Source organism: Salvia splendens, chromosome 1 (assembly GCF_004379255.2).
Source record: "Salvia splendens isolate huo1 chromosome 1, SspV2, whole genome shotgun sequence".
Taxonomy (NCBI): domain Eukaryota; kingdom Viridiplantae; phylum Streptophyta; class Magnoliopsida; order Lamiales; family Lamiaceae; genus Salvia; species Salvia splendens.
Window position 1 is genome coordinate 31,889,296 of NC_056032.1, and position 25,958 is coordinate 31,915,253.

At 38.7% G+C, this 25,958-nt stretch overlaps 5 protein-coding genes across 5 annotated transcripts; 2 read left to right on the forward strand and 3 right to left on the reverse strand.

Annotated features, from left to right (window-relative positions):
* Nucleotides 1-345: 345 nt before the first annotated feature.
* On the reverse strand, nt 346-1,541 carry LOC121747198 (L-type lectin-domain containing receptor kinase S.4-like). Its single transcript, XM_042141200.1, has one exon. The coding sequence runs from the start codon at nt 958-960 to the stop codon at nt 373-375; it is 588 nt and encodes a 195-aa protein (XP_041997134.1). The 5' UTR covers nt 961-1,541; the 3' UTR covers nt 346-372.
* A 238-nt stretch (nt 1,542-1,779) lies between these two features.
* Nucleotides 1,780-4,623, forward strand: LOC121747180. Its single transcript, XM_042141180.1, has 2 exons — nt 1,780-1,912; nt 2,061-4,623. Exons 1-2 carry the CDS (start codon nt 1,867-1,869, stop codon nt 3,959-3,961), a joined length of 1,947 nt encoding a protein of 648 aa, XP_041997114.1. The 5' UTR covers nt 1,780-1,866; the 3' UTR covers nt 3,962-4,623.
* Nucleotides 4,624-5,369: 746 nt separating this feature from the next.
* Nucleotides 5,370-8,705, reverse strand: LOC121747189 (serine/threonine-protein phosphatase 7 long form homolog). The gene is made up of 7 exons (XM_042141192.1): nt 8,699-8,705; nt 8,197-8,288; nt 6,978-7,834; nt 6,823-6,910; nt 6,298-6,744; nt 5,656-6,216; nt 5,370-5,571 (listed from the first exon to the last, which is right to left on the reverse strand). Exons 3-6 carry the CDS (start codon nt 7,832-7,834, stop codon nt 6,073-6,075), a joined length of 1,536 nt encoding a protein of 511 aa, XP_041997126.1. The 5' UTR covers nt 8,197-8,288; nt 8,699-8,705; the 3' UTR covers nt 5,370-5,571; nt 5,656-6,072.
* Nucleotides 8,706-8,985: 280 nt separating this feature from the next.
* Nucleotides 8,986-9,558, reverse strand: LOC121771995 (L-type lectin-domain containing receptor kinase S.4-like). Its single transcript, XM_042168936.1, has one exon. It carries the CDS (start codon nt 9,556-9,558, stop codon nt 8,986-8,988), a length of 573 nt encoding a protein of 190 aa, XP_042024870.1.
* Nucleotides 9,559-21,940: 12,382 nt separating this feature from the next.
* LOC121772067 lies at nt 21,941-23,636 on the forward strand. The gene is made up of 3 exons (XM_042169055.1): nt 21,941-22,723; nt 22,863-23,405; nt 23,526-23,636. Exons 1-3 carry the CDS (start codon nt 21,941-21,943, stop codon nt 23,634-23,636), a joined length of 1,437 nt encoding a protein of 478 aa, XP_042024989.1.
* The last annotated feature ends 2,322 nt before the right edge of the window (nt 23,637-25,958 follow it).

Below are 25,958 nucleotides of genomic sequence, written 5' to 3' on the forward strand. Positions count from 1 at the left end.
ATGTGGATTCGGAGGATAAATACTACTACTATCCACGTCCTAAAATAAGAACCACATTTTATCATTTCAGTCTATTCTATAATAAGAATCACATGTCAATTTCACGGTAAGTAGATCATATATTCCAATAACTTCATTCACTCATATTTTATTATAAGATTAATATAAAAAAAATAGACCACATATTCTACTAACTTTTTTAATCCATAATTCTTTACATTTTCTTAAAACTTATGCCACACCAAATGTGACTCGTACATTTAGATAGAGCGAGTACTAGTATTCCAAGTTTCAAACATTTATCTTTGATTTTTTTTCAACTTGTTACTGAAGAAATATGCGAAGTATGATAGGAGCATTATTAAACAGAGACTATCTAGCCTCTCTAATAACTGTAATAGGTGAAGTAGAAATGGACATACTAATTAAACTTGTATCCCCATTGGTGCTTTTGTCAAAGGAAGAAGAAGCATAAGAATTCAAATAATCCTCGAACCCTCTGTCGTCGGCACAAACCCCCGGCGCCCTCCACACCTCGGGGACCTCAATCTCCCCCTCCAAATATCTCACCAGTTGCCTCATACTCGGCCTCCCCGATTGCTGGTGACTCGAGCACATCAGCCCCAATTTCAACACCATCACAACCTCCTTCTCCTCAAACTCACCCTTCATCCTCTCATCCACCACATCAACAATCCTCCCTCCTTTCCACTTGCTCCACACGTAGTCCACCAGCACTAGCTCGTCCGGCCCCGACCTCGACTTGATCGGCCTCCTCCCGCACGCCACCTCCAGCATCAGCGCCCCGAACGCGTACACGTCCGAGCCCGTCGTGGACCTCCCCGTCCGCGGAAGCTCCGGAGCGAGGTACCCCAGCGTCCCGACTACACGGGTGGTCCCCGAGTTCGAGCCGTGATCGTACAGCTTGGCGAGCCCGAAGTCGCCGAGGCGGCAGTTCATCTCCGCGTCGAGCAGGACGTTGCTGGCCTTGACGTCGCGGTGCAGCACGATTTGCTCGTAGCCTTAGTGCAAGTAGAGAAGGCCTGACGCAACGCCCTTGATGATCTTGAACCTCTGCTCCCAACTCAATATGCATTTTGGTGTGTCAAATAGATACCTATCTAAGCTGCCATTAGGCATGAAATCATACACTAGTAAAAGATCGCCTCCGCGCCTGCACCAGCCCTGCAGCTGCACTAGGTTCCGGTGGCGGAGGCGACCGATGCTCGATATCTCCGAGACGAACTCGCGGATCCCCTGTTTCGAGTCGTGCGACACGCGCTTCACGGCGACTTCGGCTTTGGGGTTACGCAGCGTGCCTTTGTACACCCGGCCGAATCCCCCGCTTCCGAGCAGCTCGCTCTCTTTGAAATTTTTGGTGGCTTTCTTGAGCTCAATGTACTTGTATCTGTGTGGGACGATTTCCAGCTCCCACGATTCGATTATTTCGCGATTTTTGAATTTTCGAAACAGAAAAATTTTTCTTCTTTTGTACTAGACAAAAGATATCATTCCTCGTTTGTACTGCACTTTTTTTTTGTTCCGGATTTAGGAGAGACGCATGACCCTCATGCGTCTCTTTTTAATGAGACGCATGACTCTCATGCGTCTTTCATAGAGACGCATGAAAGTCATGCGTCTATCTTTTTTTTCCGTTTTATTTTAACGACGCATGAGCGTCATGCGTCTCTATAAAAGACGCATGAGCCTCATGCGTCTTTTATTTTTTTAAAATTCCACCGACGACGCATGAGCGTCATGCGTCTTATAGAGAGACGCATGAGGCTCATGCGTCTCTAACTTGCTTAAATCTGCAAATCCAGCCAGAATAGGCAGACTACATGAGAGAAAGGGAGGAAGACAAAAATGGCGATTTCCTTGGCGATTTCTTGGCGATTCCCGTCGTATTTCAGTAAGTTTCCTTCAATCTTTCAACATTGCTCCCTTATTTGTTGTTTATATGCATATTATTAGGGTTTTTGATAAATTTATTGTAAACTTACTATATTAGGGTTTATTGAAAAAAATTGTCTTTAATTGTTGTATGTATATTTTTGCAGAAATCATGCAAGTATTAGTGAGTTTATATTGGGGTGGAAGAATATATCAACTTCCTCATGTGGGCATTTGTTTTGATCCTCCTCGTGCGAGAGCTTCCATCGTATTAGATTCATGTGTTTCATTATCTGAATTAGTTGCAATGATATGTGCTAAGATAAGAATAGATTCCAACCAACACTTCATCGAAATATCTTGGAGGCATTGTTTCTTGGGTACCGGTACGAGTTATGTATGTACTGCGGTTGACAGTGATCAAAGTGTGTTTTATATGTTCAATGCAGCTCTAAATTCTACTCGGCATATTGAATTATTTGTTGAGTATTCGTCTGTTGGAAATGCCTTCATCCTACCAATTGTTGATCATGGTGTTGGATCATCTACGAGGTTTGAACCTATGAGCATCGATTGCGGTATGAATGAGCAAACAGATGCTGCAGATTTTGCAGATGTTGGATTGAATACTCAAGAGAATGTACAAGAGCATGCTGATGTTGATGTTGTACGAGGAGACCTTGCAGATCCAGAATTGTCGTCCTCATCGTCTGATGATATTTTAAGTGATGATTCCGGTGCTGACTCTAGTGATGAGGAGGTAGTGTATAAACCCGTCGTACAAGGTGAACAACCACTTCCAGAATATGTTCACACTGGGTTGAAATATTTTCGCAAACTGCCAAGTGGTCCTACTGAGGTACCTGAAGTTGGTAATGAACGCAGTACCATGTACTGGGATGAAGAACACCCATATCGGATTAATGCTGGAACAAAATTTGATAGCAAGCTGCATGTGAAGACTGCTATTACTATGTGGAGTCTGAGGCAACACCGGCAATTTAGGGTGGTTGAGAGTAAATTAAGAAGGTGGCATGCCGTGTGCAAATTTCCTAATGGGAGGACAGAAGATGGGACAGCTATTATCAGTGAGACCGACGCTGACAAAGCGAATGAATGTCGGTGGGAAGTTTCTGTTACACACATGGCCCATGATGATATGTGGGAAATTAGGAAGTGGCGGGGACGCCATAGTTGTGAAGGTCATCGTAATGATAGAGGACATGCTAACTTTTCATCACCAATGATTGCTTTGTGTATTCGCCATCAGTTGCTAAAAAATGCCGAGTTTAGTGCTGCCGCCGTAAGAAATTTTGTTCATGACAAATTTGATGTGGTAGTCAGTTATAAGAAGGCATGGTATGCACGGAGAAGGGCTTTAGAGATTGTATTTGGTGGATGGGAGGAGTCATTTAGGGATTTACCAAGCTACATGCTTGAACTGCAGTATAGGAATCCAGGCACCATTGTTGAGTGGAGGCATAACGAGTTGTTGAGCCAGGGCCGTACTAAAGTCTTCTATTACGTGTTCTGGGCACTTGGGCCTGCTATACATGCTTTCCAGGAGTGCCAACCAGTTTTGACAATAGACGGAACTCACCTCCGAGGAAGATTTAAAGGTAAGCTGCTTGTTGCTTGTGGTGTTGATGCTAACAAGAAATGTCTGCCTATTGCATATGCTGTTGTTGATGAAGAAACTGGCGACAGTTGGGAGTGGTTTTTGGATCATGTCAGAATTCATGTGGTGAAGTACGAAAGGGAGGTATGCATCATTTCGGATAGGCACAAAGGAATCCTCAAGGCTATGCGTTCTGATGAATGGAAAAAGCCGCCGATATGTCATCACAAATTTTGTTTGATCCATGTGAGGAAAAATATCTTGTCAAAACTTAAGGGTAAGGGAGGTAAAGCGAAAGGCATGATATGGGCATTGGGTGTCACAACTCAAGTACGCAAGTACGTGAGAAGGCGACGTGCACTACGGGAGGAAAGTCTTATTGCGATACACGAGCTCAACAAAGCCAAAAAAGAGAACTGGTCTCTTTGCTATGATGATGAACTGAGATAGGGGGTGCCCTCAACAAACATGTCAGAGAGCTACAACAACGTACTAAGAGGTGTAAGAGAGTTGCCAATTAGAGCTTTGGTTGATCTGACATTTTGGCGAACAGTTGAATGGTGGGCAGATAGAAAGACTGAAATACAACAAACCGAAGGTCGGTTGACCCCCTGGGCGAGGGACAAACTTGTTGCGAATGATGTGAAGGGGCAAATGCATTACTGTTCAGTAGTCGCCCGAGAATTAGGTCATTACCAAATTCGTAGTCGTCCACGTGTTGAAAATGGAAAGGCAAAGGGCGATAACAGACAAGATGTCGAGTTTATGGATTCAAAGTGCAGTTGTGGGAAGTGGCAGATGTGGAGAGTCCCTTGTTCACATGCGTGCACCGTTGCCAGAGATCGAGGTAACTCTATGTTTGAACTCATTGATAAACACAACCACAAAGCTACATGGGAAGCACAGTACTATGGTGTCTCATTTCAAGCACCAAGACACCAAGACTATTGGGCAAATCCTGGATGGAAATTGCGTATCACCCCTGAGCAGTTGCTTCCTCGAAAGCGCGGACCAGGCAGAAGAAGGAGGATTCCTAATCAAATGGATGTCCGCGAGGAAGATGAACCGAGAGCTCCACGCAAGTGCAGGAATTGCGGTGTAGAGGGTCATGACCGAAGAAACTGCACAGTCGGTCGTGTTATGTAGGGGTTATTAACATTTGCAGTGCATGTATTTTTTTACCTCAATTTTTTTATGTTCATATAATTTTGATGTTTAGTTCTATGAGAAATCATACTCTTTCTGTTGTAACAGGACTTGTGTAGGTGAAGACAGTGTTGGACAAAAAGCATGAAACAAATTTGAAGACTTTTGAATGAATTGAAGATTTGTTCCATTTTGTATTAACTGAATGTTGAAACGTTTGAGAAACTAGGCGGTTATTGCAATTGTTTGCTAATTCACTAGTTTGTTTCAATTAATTGCTATCACAACAGCATGTTTCGATTGATAGTTGGATCAGTAGATGGGTGTATTTCCGCCTGTTCTGTGATTTAAGCAAGTTAGAGACGCATGAGGGAGATGCGTCTCTACCTAAGACGCATGACCCTCATGCATCTCTATGAACGACGCATGAGGGTCATGCGTCTTAAGTAGAGACGCATGAGGGAGATGCGTCTCTACCTAAGACGCATGAGGGTCATGCGTCTCTATAAACGACGCATGAGGGTCATGCGTCTTAGGTAGAGACGCATGAGGGAGATGCGTCTCTAACTTGCTTAAATGGCAGAACAGGCATAAATACACCCATCTACTGATCTAACAATCAATTCACACAATACTCCTATCACAACAACCAATTGAATTGAGTTTGCAATCCAAATAAATTATAAAAAACACAACAATGTAGTGATTGAGTTTGCAATCAAAATAAATTATTACGGATCAAAATAAATTATTCCGGATTACAGTTTCTACTTATACGACGACGGAGTGTATTTAGACGGTCCAGTCCCCTTATTCTTCCTCGTTGACAGTCTCTTGTACACTTTACTCATGAGCTTCCCAACCCCGCCGCGGGATGAACCCTCCATAGAAGGTCGAGGGTCGACATGGATGCTCTGAACCATTTGAAAAATAAACAAGATTAAGCACATCGATCCAATGAAAATAAGAATGATCGAGCAATAAGTTGAAAATAATACATGTTCCTCCTCGTTTTCCTCCTCTATGTTGCCAGTTTCTTCTTCTCCTGCATCATCATCTTCGGCAGATTGTACGGGAGGCACGATCTGGTAATTCTGGAAGAATGAATCGACCGACGCTCGGGCTCCACTCCATTGCTGCACGTCTTGGCTTTGAGAATATGGGCGACGAGTCCAATCGGGCTCCGGCTGGCTAGGAGAATACTGGGGACGCTCCCACTGTGACTGGGACTCATGCTCCGGGTATGCATACCACTGGGGTGGGTCAGGCTCTTGATACTGCGGCTCTGGTGCGGCATAATCGGGCAACGGCTGGGACATCCTAAACTGCTTTGTGTAGCCGTGTCCCCCAGTCCGAACACCAGGTACTCCACGACGCCGTGGTACTACTTCTGGTTCATAAGGCATGACCACATCCTAATGTTGCGAAGCGGGGTACTCCATGACATCAGCGTTGTTCGTAGATTCGAGGACATTCTTCACAATTTCTCGAATCTGGCGCACTCGTGGGTCCATTTCGTCTTCCGTAGTTAAATGGAAAACTTGCTGAAAACCCTCAACCTAGACAAAAAAATGATACACGTATCAATACTAAACAATCTATATCACATGAAAGCATATAGTTTAATATAACAAACTTACAAATAGTCTCATCGAAGCAGCCGACTCGTTCATCCCACTAGTGGCCCGTGTCCCAGGCTGAGTCATGTACGTCACGGTAATCCTGTTATACCACGCCATATACCCCGGGTTCATGGGAATATTAATGGACATCGGTACGGCGTATTCGGCAGCTTGGAACCTCTCGTACCTCATGTCCCACTCCCCAATGTAGAACTGATGCGTGTTTGCCCAGTTGTTGCCCTTCCTGCCACGCCGATCATTTTTGCCCAAATGATCGGCGTTCCTTAGCATCCTATCTACGTAATGCGGTATATCCTGATACCGATTGAACTGTCGGCGCACTCTTCCAGGCTCATGGGCCTCGACATAGGCCCAACATACCAAGTAGGTTTCGCACAAAGAGCATCCATTCACATCATTGCAGTAGTCAGACAGTATGCAAGATGCGTATGGCGTCCAGATAAACTACAAAACAACAATGCAAATGCCAAATTAATTTCATAATAAGTTCGTAAATGAAGTCTAAACCGAAAGAATATTCACCTGGCCAGGTCTAATCAGAGATATTTGGTCACGGTAATGCTCAACCGAGTATCTAGGAGCATTTCCTATCTGTGTTGTTCCTTTCCACCTATACATAAAATTGATGTAAGAAAATAACCCAATATGCATTAATAAATAAATACTTAGGTATATACCTGGCGCCACATGGTGTATATGGCTCGTGCACAACTGGTCCTATGAACGCAGGCCTCAATGAGGGCATTCTTTCCCACGCCCATAGCTGCAGAAGGATCATAGGCCCGCCCAACTCTTTTCTCTTATCCATGGAAGCCTCGCACAGATAATGATAAAGGTAGGCCAATGCCGCACTTCCCCAACTAATATTCTTCACCTCTTCCGGATCCCCAAGCCCATTCAACCACATAAATGGCACCTTACAGCCCGTGGTGTCCGGTAGAATGAGACATCCTAATAAAACTAGGGCATGGATACGTGCCCTTTGGATGTAAACGTACGTAGGTAGGTCATCACCCAGTGGCATCCTAGTCTGGTTGATGAGCGCGGTCATCAGCAAACCGCCTTGCTTTGTCTCTGTGGATGAATCTGGTATCCATCCCAGCAGATCGCGGCACTTGCTGGTCCAATCTGGAAAGTTGTCATGATAGTCACGCCCTGTGAAAACGAGACCATCCGCCCTCAAGCCCCAGATGGCTTGCACATCTTCCAAGGTGATCGTCGTCTCACCGATCGGTAGATGGAATGTGTGTGTCTCCGGCCTCCAACGCTCAATCAACGCCGTGATCAGCTCATTGTCGACCTTCATTGGCTTCCCACAATCGATCACACCTTTGAAACCAAAGACGTCAAGCCAATATCTTACATTCTCATGAATGTCGACGTCCCAAGTCTTACTTTCAGTCCTTCTGACTTTAAATACTTGGGTTGTTCCCTCTTTCATGAGTTTATTTGAAATGTGATTTTTTTGCATATTTAAGACGGACGGGTCTTCGGGTCCATATAATAAATGTCCGGTAGAACTTGAAGTCGCCATCTAGTATAAGTACATATTCACAAAACAACAATTACAAATTCACAATGACATGTACAAATAACATAATATAACAAGAGAACAACGAGTGATAGGGTTGCAAGTGTAATGAGTTAGGTTATTTGTTATAAACCCTAATTTACAACCAAAATCACAACATCAATCATCTAAAACATACCAATATTATACAATAGCATGAATTTAGCCACTAAAATCCATTACAATTAACTAAACAACAAAAAAATCAACCAAATTGGAGCTATTTGTTATAAACCCTAATTTACAAATATTAGGGGAAATCTAATCAATCTATTCAAATTAACAACAAATAAGGAAGGAAGGTAGAAGGATTGAACGAAACTTACCGGAACACGAGTGGAAATCGTCTTCTTCGCCGAATCAGAAAGAAAAAATCGCCACCAAGTTTCGTCTCTCTGCGTCGTGAATGAGCTACTGCCTTCGCTGGTGTTTTAATTCGAAGTTAGAGACGCATGAGCCTCATGCGTCTCTCAATAAGACGCATGACGCTCATGCGTCGTCGGTGGAATTTAAAAAAATAGAAGACGCATGAGGCTCATGCGTCTTTTATAGAGACGCATGACGCTCATGCGTCGTTAAAATAAAACGGAATAAAAAGATAGACGCATGACTTTCATGCGTCTCTATGAAAGACGCATGAGAGTCATGCGTCTCATTAAAAAGAGACGCATGAGGGTCATGCGTCTCTCCTAAATCCGGAACCAAAAAAAAGTGCAGTACAAACGAGGAATGATATCTTTTGTCTAGTACAAAAGAAGAAAAAACCCGAAAAACAGCAAGCAGGATTGACGATGATATCAACACAAACGACGTAATCGATAGGCTTACGATTAATTTGGTGTTTCTCTTCTTAATTCCTGGCGGGGAAGGCAAGGAATCCAGATCTAGGGATTTGGATTCTCCCCTGATTTTGAAGCTCCAGCCTAAAACATAATGTGAGCTCGCGAGCAAACCGGTCGAAGCGGAGAATCCGACGTACATTCGATCTCGAAAAATCGGAGATAAATCGATCGAGAAAGAGAGACTCGGAATTCTAGGTTTCGAAGAAACGGCGAGAGAGTCACGTTAACGAGATTCGCGGCGGAATCGTAATCGATCCACGCGAAAAGAGGCGTTCAGCCCTTGAGATTGAGATCGTGCTTCACCGAATCGGAAGTGAAATAGGCGGCGGAGGCGGAGGCGTTGGATGCCAAGCTGTTGACGTCGATGTCGATGTGGTTGTCGTTGATGTCGCCGAATTCGAAATCCTGAACGGTGTAGAACTCGACGGCGAAGATGTGGTTGGAGAAGTTACCGGCGTCGGAGGAGTTCACCAGGCCGAGGTACTGGCTGGGCAGGGACGAGCTGAGCTGGTCGTCCGGCGCGAACGTGAAGGCGAAGCCGTGGCCGCCGAGTTTGGGGTACTCTGGGTGGATGGAGAAGGCGAAGCACGTCGAGAAGGAGGAGACGGTTTTCGTGGTTGAATTTTTGAATTGGATCGGCGATGGGTAGAATGCGTGGCCTTTTAATCGGCTGGTCTCGTTGGTGAGTTGCAGAACGCCGGATTTGCGGATCAGTGCGGCGTCGTTTAGAGTTAGGTTTGGTTTGGGGTGGTGGAAGCCGGTGTAGGTGAATTCCTCGAGCTGTGATGAAGATGGGGATGTGTACAGGGAAAGAGAGAGGATGAGGAAGAAGAACAAGGTCGCCATTAGAGTTGTTGTAGAGGAGAATGGTCGAAGTTTGATAATGGATTGGTGACATTTGTATTGAATAATCCTATTTGTTCAATTGAGTAAGCATATGAGTATTTTATTGCCCAGTTTGTTTGAAAGGACAGACGTCCAACTTTCTGTTAGAGTGTCCACAGTGGGGGAGCCGCGGCCCGTGGCTCGGGTGCGCGGCCCCCACTGCAGAGAGCCACGTCGGGCGGCTGGGAGCCGAGAGCCGAGAGGGAGCCGCGGCCCTCACGCGGCTCAGCCGTGTGCGCCGCGGCCCACCACTGCAGCGGGCCGAGAGCCGCGGGCCGGCCACCGAAAAATAAATTTTTTATTTTGCTTCTTTTTTTTATAAATACACTCCATTTTTCTCCCCCAATTCAAACACCACTCTTTCCAATCTTTCCAATCTATTTCGATTCAACTTCTGAAATATGGATTCCGACGATGAACGGTACCAAGAAGCGGTAGATTTGGAGTTCCAAAACCTGGTTGCAGCGGTGCAACGTGAAGCAAACAAATTATAGTCTAATAAAATTTATTGTAGTTAAATTAAAAAATATCATTAAAAAAAAGCAAACAAATTAAATTTTATTTTGGAGCGGGCCACATTTCGTGGCCCTTGTTATTTACCATTGTGGAGAGCCCAGGAGAGCCACATTTGATGGTCGGGCCAACTTTGGTGGCCCTTGAGGACTACCATTGTGGACACTCTTATAGTGCGTGCTCTCTATCTCATTTTACCCTACTATTCACTTCCATTTTAACTAAAATTTTGAAAACATGTTTTATTATTGCTTAACTACACTACAAATCTACAATATTTATAAAAGTATAATCCCTATCGTCGAGTAATAGTAAAGCTAACTTATTTTTATTAAAAAGCAATACGAGAGATAATCATTATAAAATTACTAAAATGGTCCAACATGGCCACTATAAAAAAATGACTATTTAAATGGTGAACAGAGGGAATAGCATTTAACCAACATGGCCACCATATGCTTCAACAAGATATTATTAGAGTTGGAGAATAGATTTACTTAAATCATTATTTTCCGAGATGAACTTGGAAGATCGAACTGTCTAGGGTTAGAGTAAATACTAGAATTCCTTAGATTATTATTCATTGAAAAATAAAAAATTACTTCGCTCTCATTCCCGATTCTAAAACCCTAGCATTTCAACTTGGGAAAATTCTCTTGCAAATCTCGATCAAACTTCATCCCTCAATCATAAGGAGAATTTAAATCCTGACATTGATCTAGCAAAGCAGGGTAAAGATTCAAGGAATACTGAAATCGACAAAATTCACACAATGATTCTTCTAGTCCTCTTTTATGTTGAACAATTTTTCTATATACAATGACTAGCACCAAAAAGGATAAGATCTAGACAACAAAAACTAGATATAAATTGGATGGAAGGAAAATGATGGAGAATTAGAAGTTGTAAGAGGTAGTAGACTTTTCTTCGGGACCTATGAGTTTCACCTAAAAAAAGATGACAATTCAAGACAACTTTCGTCAAAGCAAAATTCTACGTAAGCTCCACAAGTGTCGTTGAGCATGACAGTTAGGGGCCTACTTGAACATAAAAATTAAGATAAGTTGTATCAAGATCATTTGGAGGTAGCAAGTGGCAAAAGTCTTTGATAGGATAAACCCCCTATCGGGTTGATCGGCGTCCGTAGATCGGCGATCGATAAATGTCTGTCGCGGGCAAGTGCCCGTCGAGCAAGACGGGTCTCTCACTTTGGAGAAGAGAATGAACGATAATATTGATATTCTTGATTGATTTCTCAAATGATTACAATAACTCCTATTTATAATGCTAATAACTAACTTACTTAACAAGAAAACAAAGATATGGAAAAGATACGCAAATAAATAAAGATGTGGAAAAGATACGCAAATCTCTAATTTAACTAACTAAATAATGCTTGTATCAACTCCCCCACGGTTGAAATCCACCTTGTCCTCAAGGTGTGAACTACGACACAATGAAGAGAGTCGAAAACATCAGAAACCAAATCTGGTGTTGTGCGTGCCACCTTGTCTCTCAATGAGCACCAATTGTTAAGGGTGTTTCCCTTAACAAGCACCGGCGGCGAGTTTCGCTCGACGGTGGAGATAAATTTCCGGCGACCAATAGGCTCGGCGGTTGGTGGCAGAGTTTCTGTGCGCGGGAGTCGCTCCCGTCGGGCAGATAACTCGGCGGCTGATAGAATACTCCGGCGTCTAATTAGGATCGGCGGAGGGAATCCAAAGTTAGGATTGAAAAACACACGTTATCTTTGGTGGAGAAAATATTTCATTAATTGATTGAATAAAATGATAACAATCTCTCATATTTATAATACTCTAATACTATTACCCTAACTTATTGAACAAGAAACAAATATCTAAACAAATATGGAAAAGATACGGTAAATCAAAATATAACTAAATAATTGGGAGATAGGATCGTATCAGTCTTCATCCGAAATCTTCTCTAGATATGTTATAACATCATCAGTTAAAGCTGGATGGTACACCAGATCTTCAACTAGATATGTCTTAGCATCATTAAAGCTTTGATGATCCCTACCTTATATTCATTTCAGCTGCTCTATTAATTCTTGCCTTGAGTGCTGCTACAATTGATAGTGGTGGTTTGGTTTGTGACTCCAATTAATAAATCCACGAAAACATAAAAGAGAGATACTTGTTGGATAAAATTGAGAAAATTCCCGAGCCGTTTACAGGCAGTACTCTAACTATTACAATCGAAGAACAATACAAATACAAGTGAAACGTAAATTACAATAAAAATAGAAAATAATCGTACTAACTATACGTCGAGTCGAGGAAAGCCCTCTTTCCACAAGACAAATTACGCCCCGACTAGTGCTAACGGATTGGCGTAGTGTCCCCAAAGATAAAACGACTTTGTCCTAGTGAGTAGAAGCACCTCAAACTCACTAGGCACCGGCGAACTTTCGGAGTTTCAAGAAAATGAGGAGACGATGCTCCTATAGTGGCTATATGAGAATGAGAGAACTAGTTTAGAGAGGAAATGGAGATGTTGTGATGTTGATGTTATTATAATTTCTCCTTCAACGTCCACACGTATATATAGGCTTAGGAAAGGATGAAGTGATAATCATCTTGAACTTTGCATCAACAAAAGGTAATCATTTTTTATTTTACTACTTAAGAAGTAGTTATCGAGTTGATAACTAAGTGGTTATCAAATTGATAGCTCCATAAGAAGCTTCTAATTTAATCAAATTGATAACTAAGTGGTTATCAAATTGATAATTCCAACAATCCCCCACATTGGTTAGAGCTTCACAAGCTCAAACCAACATCTTAGTCACACCTCCATCGGAGGAATGCATATGCATGTATGCAGACGCTAGCCTCAATTCTCAAGAAATAATATTGCATTTGAAATAGTAGCTTGGGGCTTTGAACCTTCCATAGTCAATACGATCGGGCATACCGGCGGCCTGGTGGACGTGATGCCTTGAACCATTCCTCCTTGGTGTATACCGAGATAATGGTATTGACACAATATTATTTACAAACTCGTCCGTTCTCACGTTTGTGTCCTTTTCTGGCCATGGAACACCACTTTGGATTTATAAGTGATTTTACACATTTTGAAGCGGCCCTCACTTCTCACTTACATAGGTGATTCTTTCTCGAGTATCCTGCTATACTCTACCTCCTAGAGGTTTCCAAGAATCAATAAAAGTCAAAGACTTAACCTCTTACCACGTGCAGGTTAAAACACTCAATGCTTTAAGATCTTCTGAGTGTTACGACTAGATTCATATAGCTTCGTTTTCCCATTGAACCAAGCCCATGGGATCTCCAATCGTATGGTTGGGTTACCACTATAGTCATCTTTTAGATGTGGTTTTCAACCTCATTCCTTCTAGCAGCTTAAGCATTTGATCACGACATAACCCTTTGGTTAATGGATCCGCTAAGTTATCTTTTGACTTTACATAATCAACTGAGATAACACCACTCGTGATCAATTGCCTCACGGTATTGTGCCTTCGACGTATATGTCGAGACTTTCCGTTATACAAACTATTATATGCTCTCCCTATAGCCATTTGGCTATCACAGTATATCACTACTGTGGGCACTAGCTTCTTCCAACATGGGATGTCTTCTAGGAAGTTTCTAAGCCACTCGGCTTCTTCCCCTGCTTTATCTAAAGCGATAAAGTCAGATTTCATGGTGGATCGAGCTATACAGGTTTGTTTCGTTAACTTCCACGAAACAGCACCACCCCCCACTGTGAACACATATCCAATTGCTGAAAATGAGTCTTTTGAATTAGAAATCCAATTTGCGTCACAGTACCCTTCAAGTACTTGGGGATATCTGGTGTAATGCAGCCCAAAGTTGAGAGTATACTTTAAGTATCTCAAAACTCTACGAAGAGCTTTCCAATGTTCGTTACTTGGATTGCTCGTATTTCGGCTCAACTTGCTCACTGGACATGCAAGATCAGGTCGGGTGCAGTTTGTGATAAACATCATACTCCCTATGATCCTTGCATATTCTTATTGAGCAATAGGCTCACCCGTGTGCACCCTCAAATGCACATTTGGGTCCAATGGAGTCTTAGCTGGCTCACAATCAAATGATCGGAACTTCTTGAGCACTTTCTCAGCGTAGTGAGATTGTGTCAAAGTAATTGCCTCGTGATCTATTACAATCTTGATTCCAAGAATCACATCAGCTAGACCCATATCTTTCATGTCGAAATTTCTTTTCAACAGATTTTTCATTTCGTTTATAATGCGATTATTACTGCCCATAATCAACATATCGTCTACATAAAGACACACAATAACAAACCCATTATCTGTGTTTTTAATGTAAATACACTTATCACACTCGTTGATAGTAAATCCATTTGACAACATCACTTTGTCAAACTTCAAGTGCCATTGCAATGCGCTTGCTTTAATCCATATAGAGACCTCACTAGTTTGGATACCTTCCTTTCTTGGCCAGGTACAACAAACCCTTCAGGTTGCTCCATATATATCTCTTATTCCAATTCACCGTTCAGAAATGAAGTTTTCACATTTATTTGATGAATCTCAAGATTGTGCAATGAAGCAATCGCAAGAAGCATCCGAATAGAAGTGATTCTTGTAACCGGTGAATAGGTATCAAAGAAGTCGTATCCTTCTTTCTGCTTAAAGCCTTTCACGACTAAGCGAGCTTTGTACTTATCAATAGTACCATCATCTTTATATTTCCTTCTCAGGATCCACTTGCACCCTAAAGGCTTACAACCTTCTGGCAAGTCCACTAACACCCATGTGTCATTTCTCATGATTGATTCAATTTCACTATTGATCGCTTCTAGCCAGAATGGTGCATCTGGGCCAGACAGAGCTTCTGCTAGTGACTTTGGCTCATCATCCAACATAAAAGTAATAAAGTCGGGACCAAAGGTCTTTGCAACTCTGGCTCTTTTGCTACGTCTTGGTTCTTCATTCTCAGGACTTGGCTTCGTCCTTTCCAGAGAATGAGAACTAGTAGCTTCATCCACCATCTTTCAGCGTGGACATCATGGATTATGATTTGCTGTTCTTCGGCTTGCGCCAAAATTGGACGAGAGTCCGCCATCTTGTAGTCCAAAAATTTTGCAACTACATACTTTTTTGTACCGGCGTCCTCGAAGCGATACTTCTTGTCAAGAGCCTTCCACAATTCTTTTGAGGTCTTAGTCCCTACGAAGATAGAATAAAGACTATCCTCTAAGCAGTTCAGGATGTAATTCTTGCACAAGAAATCGCCTTGATGCCAAGCATCATAGGCATTCCGGGCATGGAAGTTCGTCTCTTCCTCAGATACGACTGGCGCATCTTCCGTGAGGAAGTTGGCAACACCTAACGTAGTTAGGTAGAACAACATCTTTTGTTGCCAACGTTTAAATTCAGAGCCCTTAAATTTCTCTGGCTTATCGGCCTGAGGCATCACCCTCGAGGTCGAAACAGGTGTCAACACCGATGTTTTGGCAGCAGCAAAAGTAGATCCATTTTGTTGGTGTTCGTTTCCTCCAGCTCTATAGTTTCCGTTCATTATAGCTTCGGTCGACATCACCTAGAGTACAACTAATTTGTCTTGCGACTGTTGTATAAAATTGGGAAAATTCCCGAGCCGTTTACAGGCAGTACTCTAACTATTACAACCGAAGAGCAATACGAATACAAGTGAAATGGAAATTACAATAAAAATAGAAAATAACCGTACAAACAATACGTCGAGTCGAGGAAAGCCCTCTTTCCGCAAGATAAATTACGCTCCGGCTAGTGCTAACGGATTGGCGTAGTGTCCCCAAAGATAAAATAACTTTGTCCTAGTGAGTAGAAGCACCTCAAACTCACTAGGCACCGGCGAACTTTCGGAGTTTTGAGAAAATGAGGAGACGATGCTCCTATAGTGGCTATATGAGAATGAGAGAACTAGTTTAGAGAGGAAATTGAGATGTTGTGATGTTGATGTTATTATAATTTCCCCTTCAACGTCCACACATATATATAGGCTTAGGAAAGGATGAAGTGATAATCATCTTGAACTTTGCTTCCACAAAAGGTGATCATTTTTTTATTTTACTACTTAAGAAGTAGTTATCGAGTTGATAACTAAGTGGTTATCAAATTGATAAAAATATGGGCAATAGACAATGGGTATAACACGAAAATAAAGACAAAATTGGTAAAGTAAGAGAGGAGATGAGAATGGCATGGTAAAGTAAGAGATGGGAGGATAATGGTAGTTAAAGTAGTGTCAGTGGATAGTGAAATCTATATTATTATATTGATATGACTTTTTAAAAATAGAATGCACATACTTTTTAGGGACGAACGGAAATAGAAATTGTATATATTTTTATGGATAGAGGAAATATATTTTATGGGACAAAAGAGTATATAAATTTGAACGAAATTTATCTGGACATCGAGTGATGTCTCAAGTTAATAATTTCTCTATGAAAAAGGATCTCAAATAAAAACTTTATTTTTCATTAACAAGGCCCAACAAAATTCACATAACCTCGAGGGCCCGAGACACTTTTTCTTAAGTGGAGTTTGAAGCTTGATATCCAATGTTCACTTATAGAAGAGTGAACTATATAAATGGTACATGATCTTCCACTTTCGTACATAAATGGTACTTGATCTTTATTTTATAGCGTTTTTGGTATCTATAAATCACATTTTTGGTACCTGATGCAATTTTCACCCCAAAATATCCTCTAAACAAATTCATTTTTCCATTTGTGTCATAAAGGATATTTTGGACATTGACAAAACTAGTACCAAAAGTGATATTATAATATCTTCTCTCATTCTCCTCACTCTTTATACTATTATTATTAATCAATATTAATATTATTATTTTGATGTTATAAATTAATAATTAATTTATTTTTTAATATCATTTAAATATACTTAATCATAATTATAGTTATAATTAAATTTAATTATTATAATAATATTATTGTTATAATAGTAAAAATTAGTAGTAATTAATATTTAATAATTATTATTTTATATTAAATTAATAACTAATCAATATAGTCTTAATCAAAATTTAAAATTGTGAATTGTATTCATAATGATAAAGAGTTGAATATTTTTAGTTAACTATTTCAACCCTAAAATGAGTATAAATAATTTAATTAAAAATATTTAATTGATTTAATTACTTTAAATAATTAATTTAATTAGGTGTTTTGTTATTGATTTATATTATAAATGCAATTAGATGTATGTATAAAACACTAAAAAGAAAGAAGAACAAGAAGAGAAAAGAAAAAAAGAGGAAACATAAACTAAGGAGAAAAAAGAAAGAAAGGAAGATAAAATACTAAAAAGAATGAAGAAAATGAAGAAAAAAGAAAGAAGAATAAACTAAAGAAGAAAAAAAGAAATAAGAAAGAAAGAAAGAAAAAATCACATATATGGTTCTATTTAATTGAAATTTCCAAAAATATCCTCCATAACAAAAAAATCACATGTTTGGTACCTAGGGTTATTTTTGTCTTGGGGTACCAAAAACGATATAAAATAAAGATCATGTACCATTTATGTGCGAAAGTGAAAGATCAGGTACCATTTATGTAGTCCACTCCTTATAAAATTAAGTGATACAGTTCAAATTTTTATATAGTAGTATTAGTTTTTAAGTTACTCCCCCCGTCCCATAATAAGAATCACAATTTGCCATTTTAATCCATCTTACGATAAGAGTCACACTTCATTTCTACCATAAATGGTAAGTAGGTCTCACATTCCACTAACTTACTTCACTAACATTTTATTATAAAACCAATACAAAAAGTGGGTCTCATATTCCACTAACTTTTCCGACCCACTATTCTTTACATTTCTTAAAATCCATGCCCACAATAAGAGTGACTCCTATTGTGGGACGGATGGAGTATAATTTGCAGATCACTTAAATGTTCGTGACAAAAAAAAACTCGGCCGCCGTAAGCCCATGCCTTTACTAGATCCGCCCATGCTCATACTCCATTTGTCTCTAAAAAATAGACAACATTTAGTATGAGTTTTAATGCATAATTAGTAAAGTAAAAAAGAGAGATAGAAAGAAAAAGTGATTGGAGTATTGGTAGTGGAGAAAGAAAAAGAATGTGGGTCCTACTTTTTTATATTAATTTTATAATAAAATGTGAGTAGAAAAATGTTAGTGGAATGTGGACCATTTATGAAATATTTCAACCGGGACTCCTAAAGTGGGACACCCAAAAATGGTAAACCGGGACTCCTAAAGTGGGACGGAGGGAGTACTAGTTTTACCATTTTGGGCCGCAACCCACAATTCACTAACACTCATTTCAATATTTTTTCGTATCTCTCTCTTACTTTTTCTTATTTCTTTCTTACTTTACTAATTACGTATTAAAACTCGTAAACTAGTAAACAAAGGTATTAGTATATAAAAAAGTAGGAAAAAAAAGATACTCCTAATAGAATATGATTGTCACTTTATACATTACTTCTAAGAGTGTCCACAATAATGTGGACAAGCCCAGGCACAGCCACAAAAAACTCTTCCACTAGCCATAAAAACTTGTCCACAGCCACAAAAACTTTTCCAGCCCAATAGTGGACTTGTCCCTAGCCACAAATTGCATTACTTTATCAATTGTTAGCACAAATCACATTATTTTATCACAAAAAGCTGGAAATTCAAAAAAAAAAAAAAAGTGGCCGGCGTCGCGGTAGCTCGTCGGGCTGTGCTATAGGCCGTCGCGGCCCCGGTCCCTGTGCCCCGTCCTCGCCAACTACTTGGCGCGCCTGCGTCCTCCCCCCCCGCGTGCCTTGGCCGCCCGCGTCCTCCCCTATAGACAAGGGCGGACACATGTATAATAAGGGTGGGGCTAAAGCCCTTAACAAATTTATCTTCTAACCTTTTTTATTTTGTAAAATTTTAAAATTTATCCAAGTTTAACACAAATTATTATGTAAAAGCCCCGATAAATATTCTAAAATACCTAAAAGTATACTTCAAAATAAAATTTAGTAATTTCAGCCCTTATCGTCATTTATTTCTGCGTCCGCCCCTGCCTATAGACAGCCGCGGCGGCTCACCACTGTGGACATTCTAAAGGAAAGTGCCCGGGGGAACACTAATTTTTTTAAATAAAGATATTGTTCTTTATAATATTGTAACTTTTTGATACGGAATAATTTTTTTTTAAAGAGTGAATTAATTTGCGGGACATGAAAATTATAGAGCAATCAAACTTAAAGCACCTTTCACAATCTATAAACTGATTTACGTCAAATTCTTTAACATTTCATAATTCTAACCTTTTTTAATCGAAAAATGTACACTTACATACGCACGGACAAACCGGTGCTGCGGTTCCGAACCGCCGGACGGTTCAGCGGTTCACACGGTCCGGTTCAGGTTCAACGAAATGCGAAATTGGAACCGCCGGTTCAACGGTTAAACCGGTGGTTCAACCGAAGTTTAAAAAAAATATTTTATTTATAAAAATTAATTTTTATATTTAAAAACAATTTTTACAAATAAATGAATACAAGAAATTCATAATAGCCCATATATATTTGATGGGCTTGTGAATTTATGAAATCATTCTAGGTTGTTTCTCTTTTATAGAGACATCCTTGAATATTTTTTGTTTCACTTTCAATGTAGGACAAAATACGTTGAAGTTTCTTTTATAACTACATGTTTAGATCATTCATTTATCTTTTTCCAATGTGAGATACAAAACTTTCTTTTGTTTTCTACTTTTCTTTATTTTTTACTACGGAGTACATTTTATTATTCACTAACTTTATCTCTATTTTTGTTATGATTATTTTTCTAAGACAAATTTATAGATAATAATAGCATCAACTAGAATAGTTTAATTAAATTTGAATGTTGCATGTTGCTAATAATTTGTATATTTATAGAATACGGACGTGTTCAAATAATTGGATTTAAATGTAAGTATGTTGCTAATTTTTCTCAATATACTGATTAAAATATGAAAAAAATAACAATTAATATAATTGGTATAATAATGATAAAAATAGATTACTAAAGAATGATTTGTTTAGTGGTATAATATAGTTTATATATTTATATATTTATATACTAGTAGTAGACTAATAGTATGATTTTGTATAATAGTTGTTATTCTAATAGATGTAGTATAATTTATATAAATAAGATTATTATTTGTGAATATATTCTTGATAGATAAGAATAAACACTTATTGAGTAATATGATTTGTATATAGCTAAATAATTATTCATATTATAGTTATCGCTAGAATAATACAATTTGTATAATAATTATTCTCTTAATGTGTATAATGGTATTTATTAGTTAACATACACATAAACTTATACACAAACAAATCGAAAATGATAAAGAATTAAAGAATAATACTTTATGTAATTATATTTATTGTTAAGTTATAATAATAGAAGATAGTCAAGATATAAACTAATATAAACAAAGATGATGGAGATATATCATGTACTTATAAATAAGGAGTTTTATCCCGCATTGAAAGAAATAGCAAAACATCTAAGAACATGTAGCTATAAAAGGGAATCATCCAATACACTCTTTTTTCAACCCAAAGGCTCAAGTCCAACATTAAGTGTAAATTGTAACTTATAAGTTGTGACTTGTAGTCTCGTTGAAATAAACACTAAAACGAGAAGAAAAAAAAATTTATGAACCGCCGAACCGGCCCTGAACCAACGGTTTCGGCAAAAAACTGGCGGTTTTGAACCGCCACCAGAACTGCCGATTTTTTGAACCGGAACCGGAACCTCCAGGGAAATCTGGAACCGTGAACGGTTTTCGAACCGTGCGCATGCTTACTTACATGTATATATCTTTCCAGAATTCTAACCATTTCTTCTTTTTAACACTGTCGGTTGAACTTTATTTATGTGTTCACCAAATAGTAATTTCATCTATATCTAATTTCTACCCAAATAGGAAAGCAAAGCACTTGCCTGTTTTAAATACTACTTGTTAGTAATTAATAAATGTACACATGCATCTAGGCACTTGCGTATATTGCTCAATACTTGGATTCTTAGAATGACATCTAACCTCCATGCATCCCGTACAAAACCAAGGTAAAATTTCATAAAAGACAAACTACCCTATTAATTGATTGGTGGCATAAATCTAATTAAGTTGCATAAGTCAATTCAATTTCCGGCAATTCTATTGTCTTACCCTACCGGACCAACTCTTAAATATCAAGACACAAGTCAAACCTACCCAACTATATTTTCTTCGATACCAAACTAACATATCGATCGACACCTGTTCCATAAATTAGTTAATAATTAAATACTTCATCCGTCTCATAAAAATATATGCATTTTTTTATTTATGGAAGTGGTCTCTAACTCATTATTCATATACATCTATACCACTATGACACTAGTTTAACTACCATTCTGATCCTTTCTTTTATTTTATCAATTCTATATTAATTCTCGTTTAATTTTAAAATGCATCTATTTTTATACTCCCCCGTTCTATAGTAGTAGAGTTATTTTGTCAATTTTAGTACGTTCCGAGTCATTTCACTTTTTAATAAAAGTCAACACATTTCTGTTCAACTACTTGACTCTCTCTTAATCTCTCTACCTTTTTTTTCTTTCCTACTTTATTCTTTTGTTACTTAACTCATTTAATACAATTTTTTTAAATCTCCGTGCCGAAAAGAAATGCCTTCACTATAATGGAACGGAGTGAGTACTTAGCTGGGAGTGTATATGCAAGTAGTAATTCCACAACCTCCAAAACCGAATCAACGGAAAATAAAACAGGCATGGCGCACCAATCAAAAAACTCGACTCCACACTCCATCAAACCCTTGAAACATCTCTCCTTCAAATTCCCAGGTTTTGGCCGGAAATCCCTCTCACTAATCTCCATTCTCGCCGTATTTTCACTCTGTTTCATCTCATCTTTCCTCCGCCCTCAGCGCATCAACGCTGTCTCCGCCGCCGAATCAGACACCAACATATCGCACATCCTCTTCGGCATCAGCGGCTCCGCCAAGACATGGCGCCGCCGCCGCCACTACTCCGAGCTATGGTGGCGCCCGAACTCCACCCGCGGCTTCGTCTGGCTGGACGAGGCCGCCCCCGAGAACTGGCCAGACTCATCGCCTCCGTACAAAATCTCAGCCGACACAGCCCGGTTCAAGTACACGTGCTGGTACGGGTCGAGGTCGGCCGTGCGGATCGCCCGCATCGTGAAGGAGAGCTTCGACCTCGGCCAGCGAGACGTCAGGTGGTTCGTCATGGGAGACGACGACACCGTTTTCTTCACCCGCAATTTGGTCAGCGTTTTGAGGAAATACGACCACCGCCAGATGTATTACATCGGCGGCATCTCCGAGAGCGTGGACCAGGATGTCGTCCATTCCTACACTATGGGCTACGGCGGGGGCGGCTTCGCCATCAGCCGCCCCATGGCCGCAGCCCTCGTCCCGATTCTCGACCGTTGCATTGATCGCTACGCCGCGTTTTACGGCTCCGATCAGAAAATCGGGGCTTGCATCAGTGAAATCGGCGTTCCCCTCACCACAGAAGTTGGTTTTCATCAGGTTAAATAAATTGAACTATATTAGTTGTATTTTCTTTTAAAGAGGATTCAGCGTCTTACCAATTAAGACAGACAGCTTCATTGTTGCATGTATGATGTACTATACTATAATAAAGCAGTGCTCTATTTCATTTTTGTAGATGGATATACGTGGAAATCCGTTTGGCCTGCTTTCGGCGCATCCGTTAGCGCCACTTGTATCACTGCACCATCTAGACTACCTTCAACCATTGTTTCGGGACACGAACAGGGTTGCATCGCTAAAGAAACTCATGGCGCCGTACGAATTCGATCCGAGCCGGCTACTGCAGCATACATTTTGCTATGACTTAACCCGAAATTGGTCGATTTCGATTTCATGGGGCTACAATGTTCAGTTATATCCTTTCATATTGACTGCAAAAGATTTGAGCACTCCACTGCAGACATTTTTGACGTGGTCGTGGAGGCGAGGGCCCTTCACTTTCAATACTCGACTCATGAGCTTGAATCCTTGTGAAAGGCCTCTCGAGTTTCGGTTTTACGGGATCGACGAGATCGAGGGCGGATTTACATCAACGAGCTACATCAGGGACCGATCCGAATTCAGGAGGAAATGTGACAAGTTAAATTATAAGGCTGCTTATTTGTTGAAGGCCTTCAATGTCACTGCCGGCTTGCTTCATCCTCAATATTGGAACAAGGTAATTTATAAAAATGTGAATTAGTAGATTTTATTAGGAGCGACGGCAAAGATGTGAATAAGATTTTTAAAAATGAAAATTAGGTGGATGAGGAATTATTAATGAGTTTGATAAACGCAGGCGCCAAGTAGAGAGTGTTGTCAAGTTATGAGTGGCTCGCCAATACAAAACGACGTAGTTGGAGTCAAAATCAGAGGCTGCAATCGATATGAGCCGATATCGCCTCCGTAGATCAAGTAATTTTAGCAACAAAACTAACGGAGCTAGTACCAATCAATATGCTTTGGTCGCTCAGATGAACACGTGTCCATCTTGGTAGCATCGCTATAGTCGCCATGTTGTTTAGCTATCTAAATACTGCTCCTCTCTCTCTCTCTCTCCAAGAATAAAAACAAAAGATATTTTTTTTCTATTTTAATAAATTGATCACGTATTACATTAACTCTTAATTATTTTTTTACTTATTTCCTTTAAAAAATTAAACAATTTCTAAAATTTTATATCAAGTCAAAACGTGTCTTTTATTTGCATACAAATAAATACTCCAATATCTTCTTCCTTTTGTAAGAATTTTAAAATCGACTTCTTTTGAGTGAAATTTTTAGTCGGATTATTTCATGGCTCAAATTTAAAATCAAGAAAATTCTAAATGTTTAATCCAATATAATGTTGGAAGTAAAATATAATACGCATTTCACAGTTTGATACGATTACATTTTTAGTGCTAGTCTGAAGAGATTTATGCTTGTAAATTGTGCATAAGCTATACATGATGCAAAAACAAGTTTCAGTAAAATAATAATAATAATAATAATAATAATAATAATAATAATAATAATAATAATAATAATAATAATAATAATAATAATAATAATAATAATAATAATAATAATAATAATATAATTCCCTGGCTCTATTTTAGGACTTCGGGCCCTTGAGAAATTTCTGTTCGGCCATAAAACATTATGTGGACTTAAAAACGAATGTCTTGAATTAACAGGTTGCAATATGGCTTGATGAACGGCCCATAATTATTATAATATCTTTGCTCTTATTAGAAAATAAAATACAATAGGCAAATGCAGTGTCATATTTAAAATTTTCGACTAAGAAGTGTAAGTTATTTAAATTTTTGCTAAGAAGTGTAAGTTGTACGATAAATAATTACATCACATACTTAAAAAAATACTACTCCACTAGTAATAAAATTAGTACATCTAAAGACATCGTTCAATTTTAATATTACAGAATTTAAAATACAAAACGGCACTTATAAACGCAACTAAACTAACAATTCATGTTAGATAAAAATAATTACAAAATATTCATAATATGAACAATGAAAATTACTACTATAAAATTTTATTCCCTCTGTCCCACTTTAGGAGTCCCGGTTGGAATATTTCATGAATGGTATTAGGCCTCACATTCCACTAACATTTTTCCACTCACATTTTATTATAAAAATAATATAAAAAATTAGAACCCACGTTCCACTATCTTTTTCACCAACTTTTCTTTACATTTCATAAAACTTGTGCCGAACTCAACTGAGACTCTTAAAGTGAGACGGAGGGAGTAATAAAAATACAAAGTACTCCATCCAATATTGAAAAAGAAAACAGGGGCGGCAGATTGAATATTTAAATTTATTCCAAATTATTAAGAATACAATTGAGATAAATAAAATACAATAAAATAAAATGCAATAAAAATTATAAACTAACAACATAATTGAAACAAAAAATACTCCCTCCGTCCCACTTTAAGAGTCCGATCATTTTTCCATGCCCATCTTGTAAATAGCATAATAAATAATTAAAATGGAGAAATCTATACATATATAAAGTCACCGCTGTTAACTTGGGCGCCTAATTTAATAAAATATAGGGTAATCTTATTATAGATATTGAATCATGTATTAACTACTATTTTTCTGTAATTTGATCTTAGTTATTCTAGGAATTGATATGACTGTAGCAAATGCATAAAGCTGCAACCTGCAAAATGTGTGACAGACGCAAATAGTGAAATAAAGCACAAATATAAAAAAGATGGAACATAATTTTTTGTCCACAAACTTTGTCAAAGTATATTTTAGGTCTATGAACTTGGAAAATATCATTTGAGGTCCGTCAACTATGAGTTAATATCATTCGAAGTATTTTTTTACTATTTCAAAGTTTTTATAAACGAAAATACCCTCAATACCTTGAAGGATATATATTTTTAATTAATTTATCACGTACTCATATTTTTTAACGAATTTTCTAAATATAATTTAGCCTTTAATATTATCACTTAATTTTGTAACATGCAAGAAATGTTCCTTATTCAACTTTTTATAATTAAAGAATTTCAAAATATTTTTAAGATATGTATACTCGTAAAACTAATGTCACAGTCAATAGACGATACTTGAATATTAATATATTATTTAAAAATAATATCAATATATCAGTATTCAAGTATCGTCTATTGACTAGGACATTAATTTTACGAGTATACATATCTTAAAAATATTTTGAAATTCTTTAATTATAAAAAGTTGAA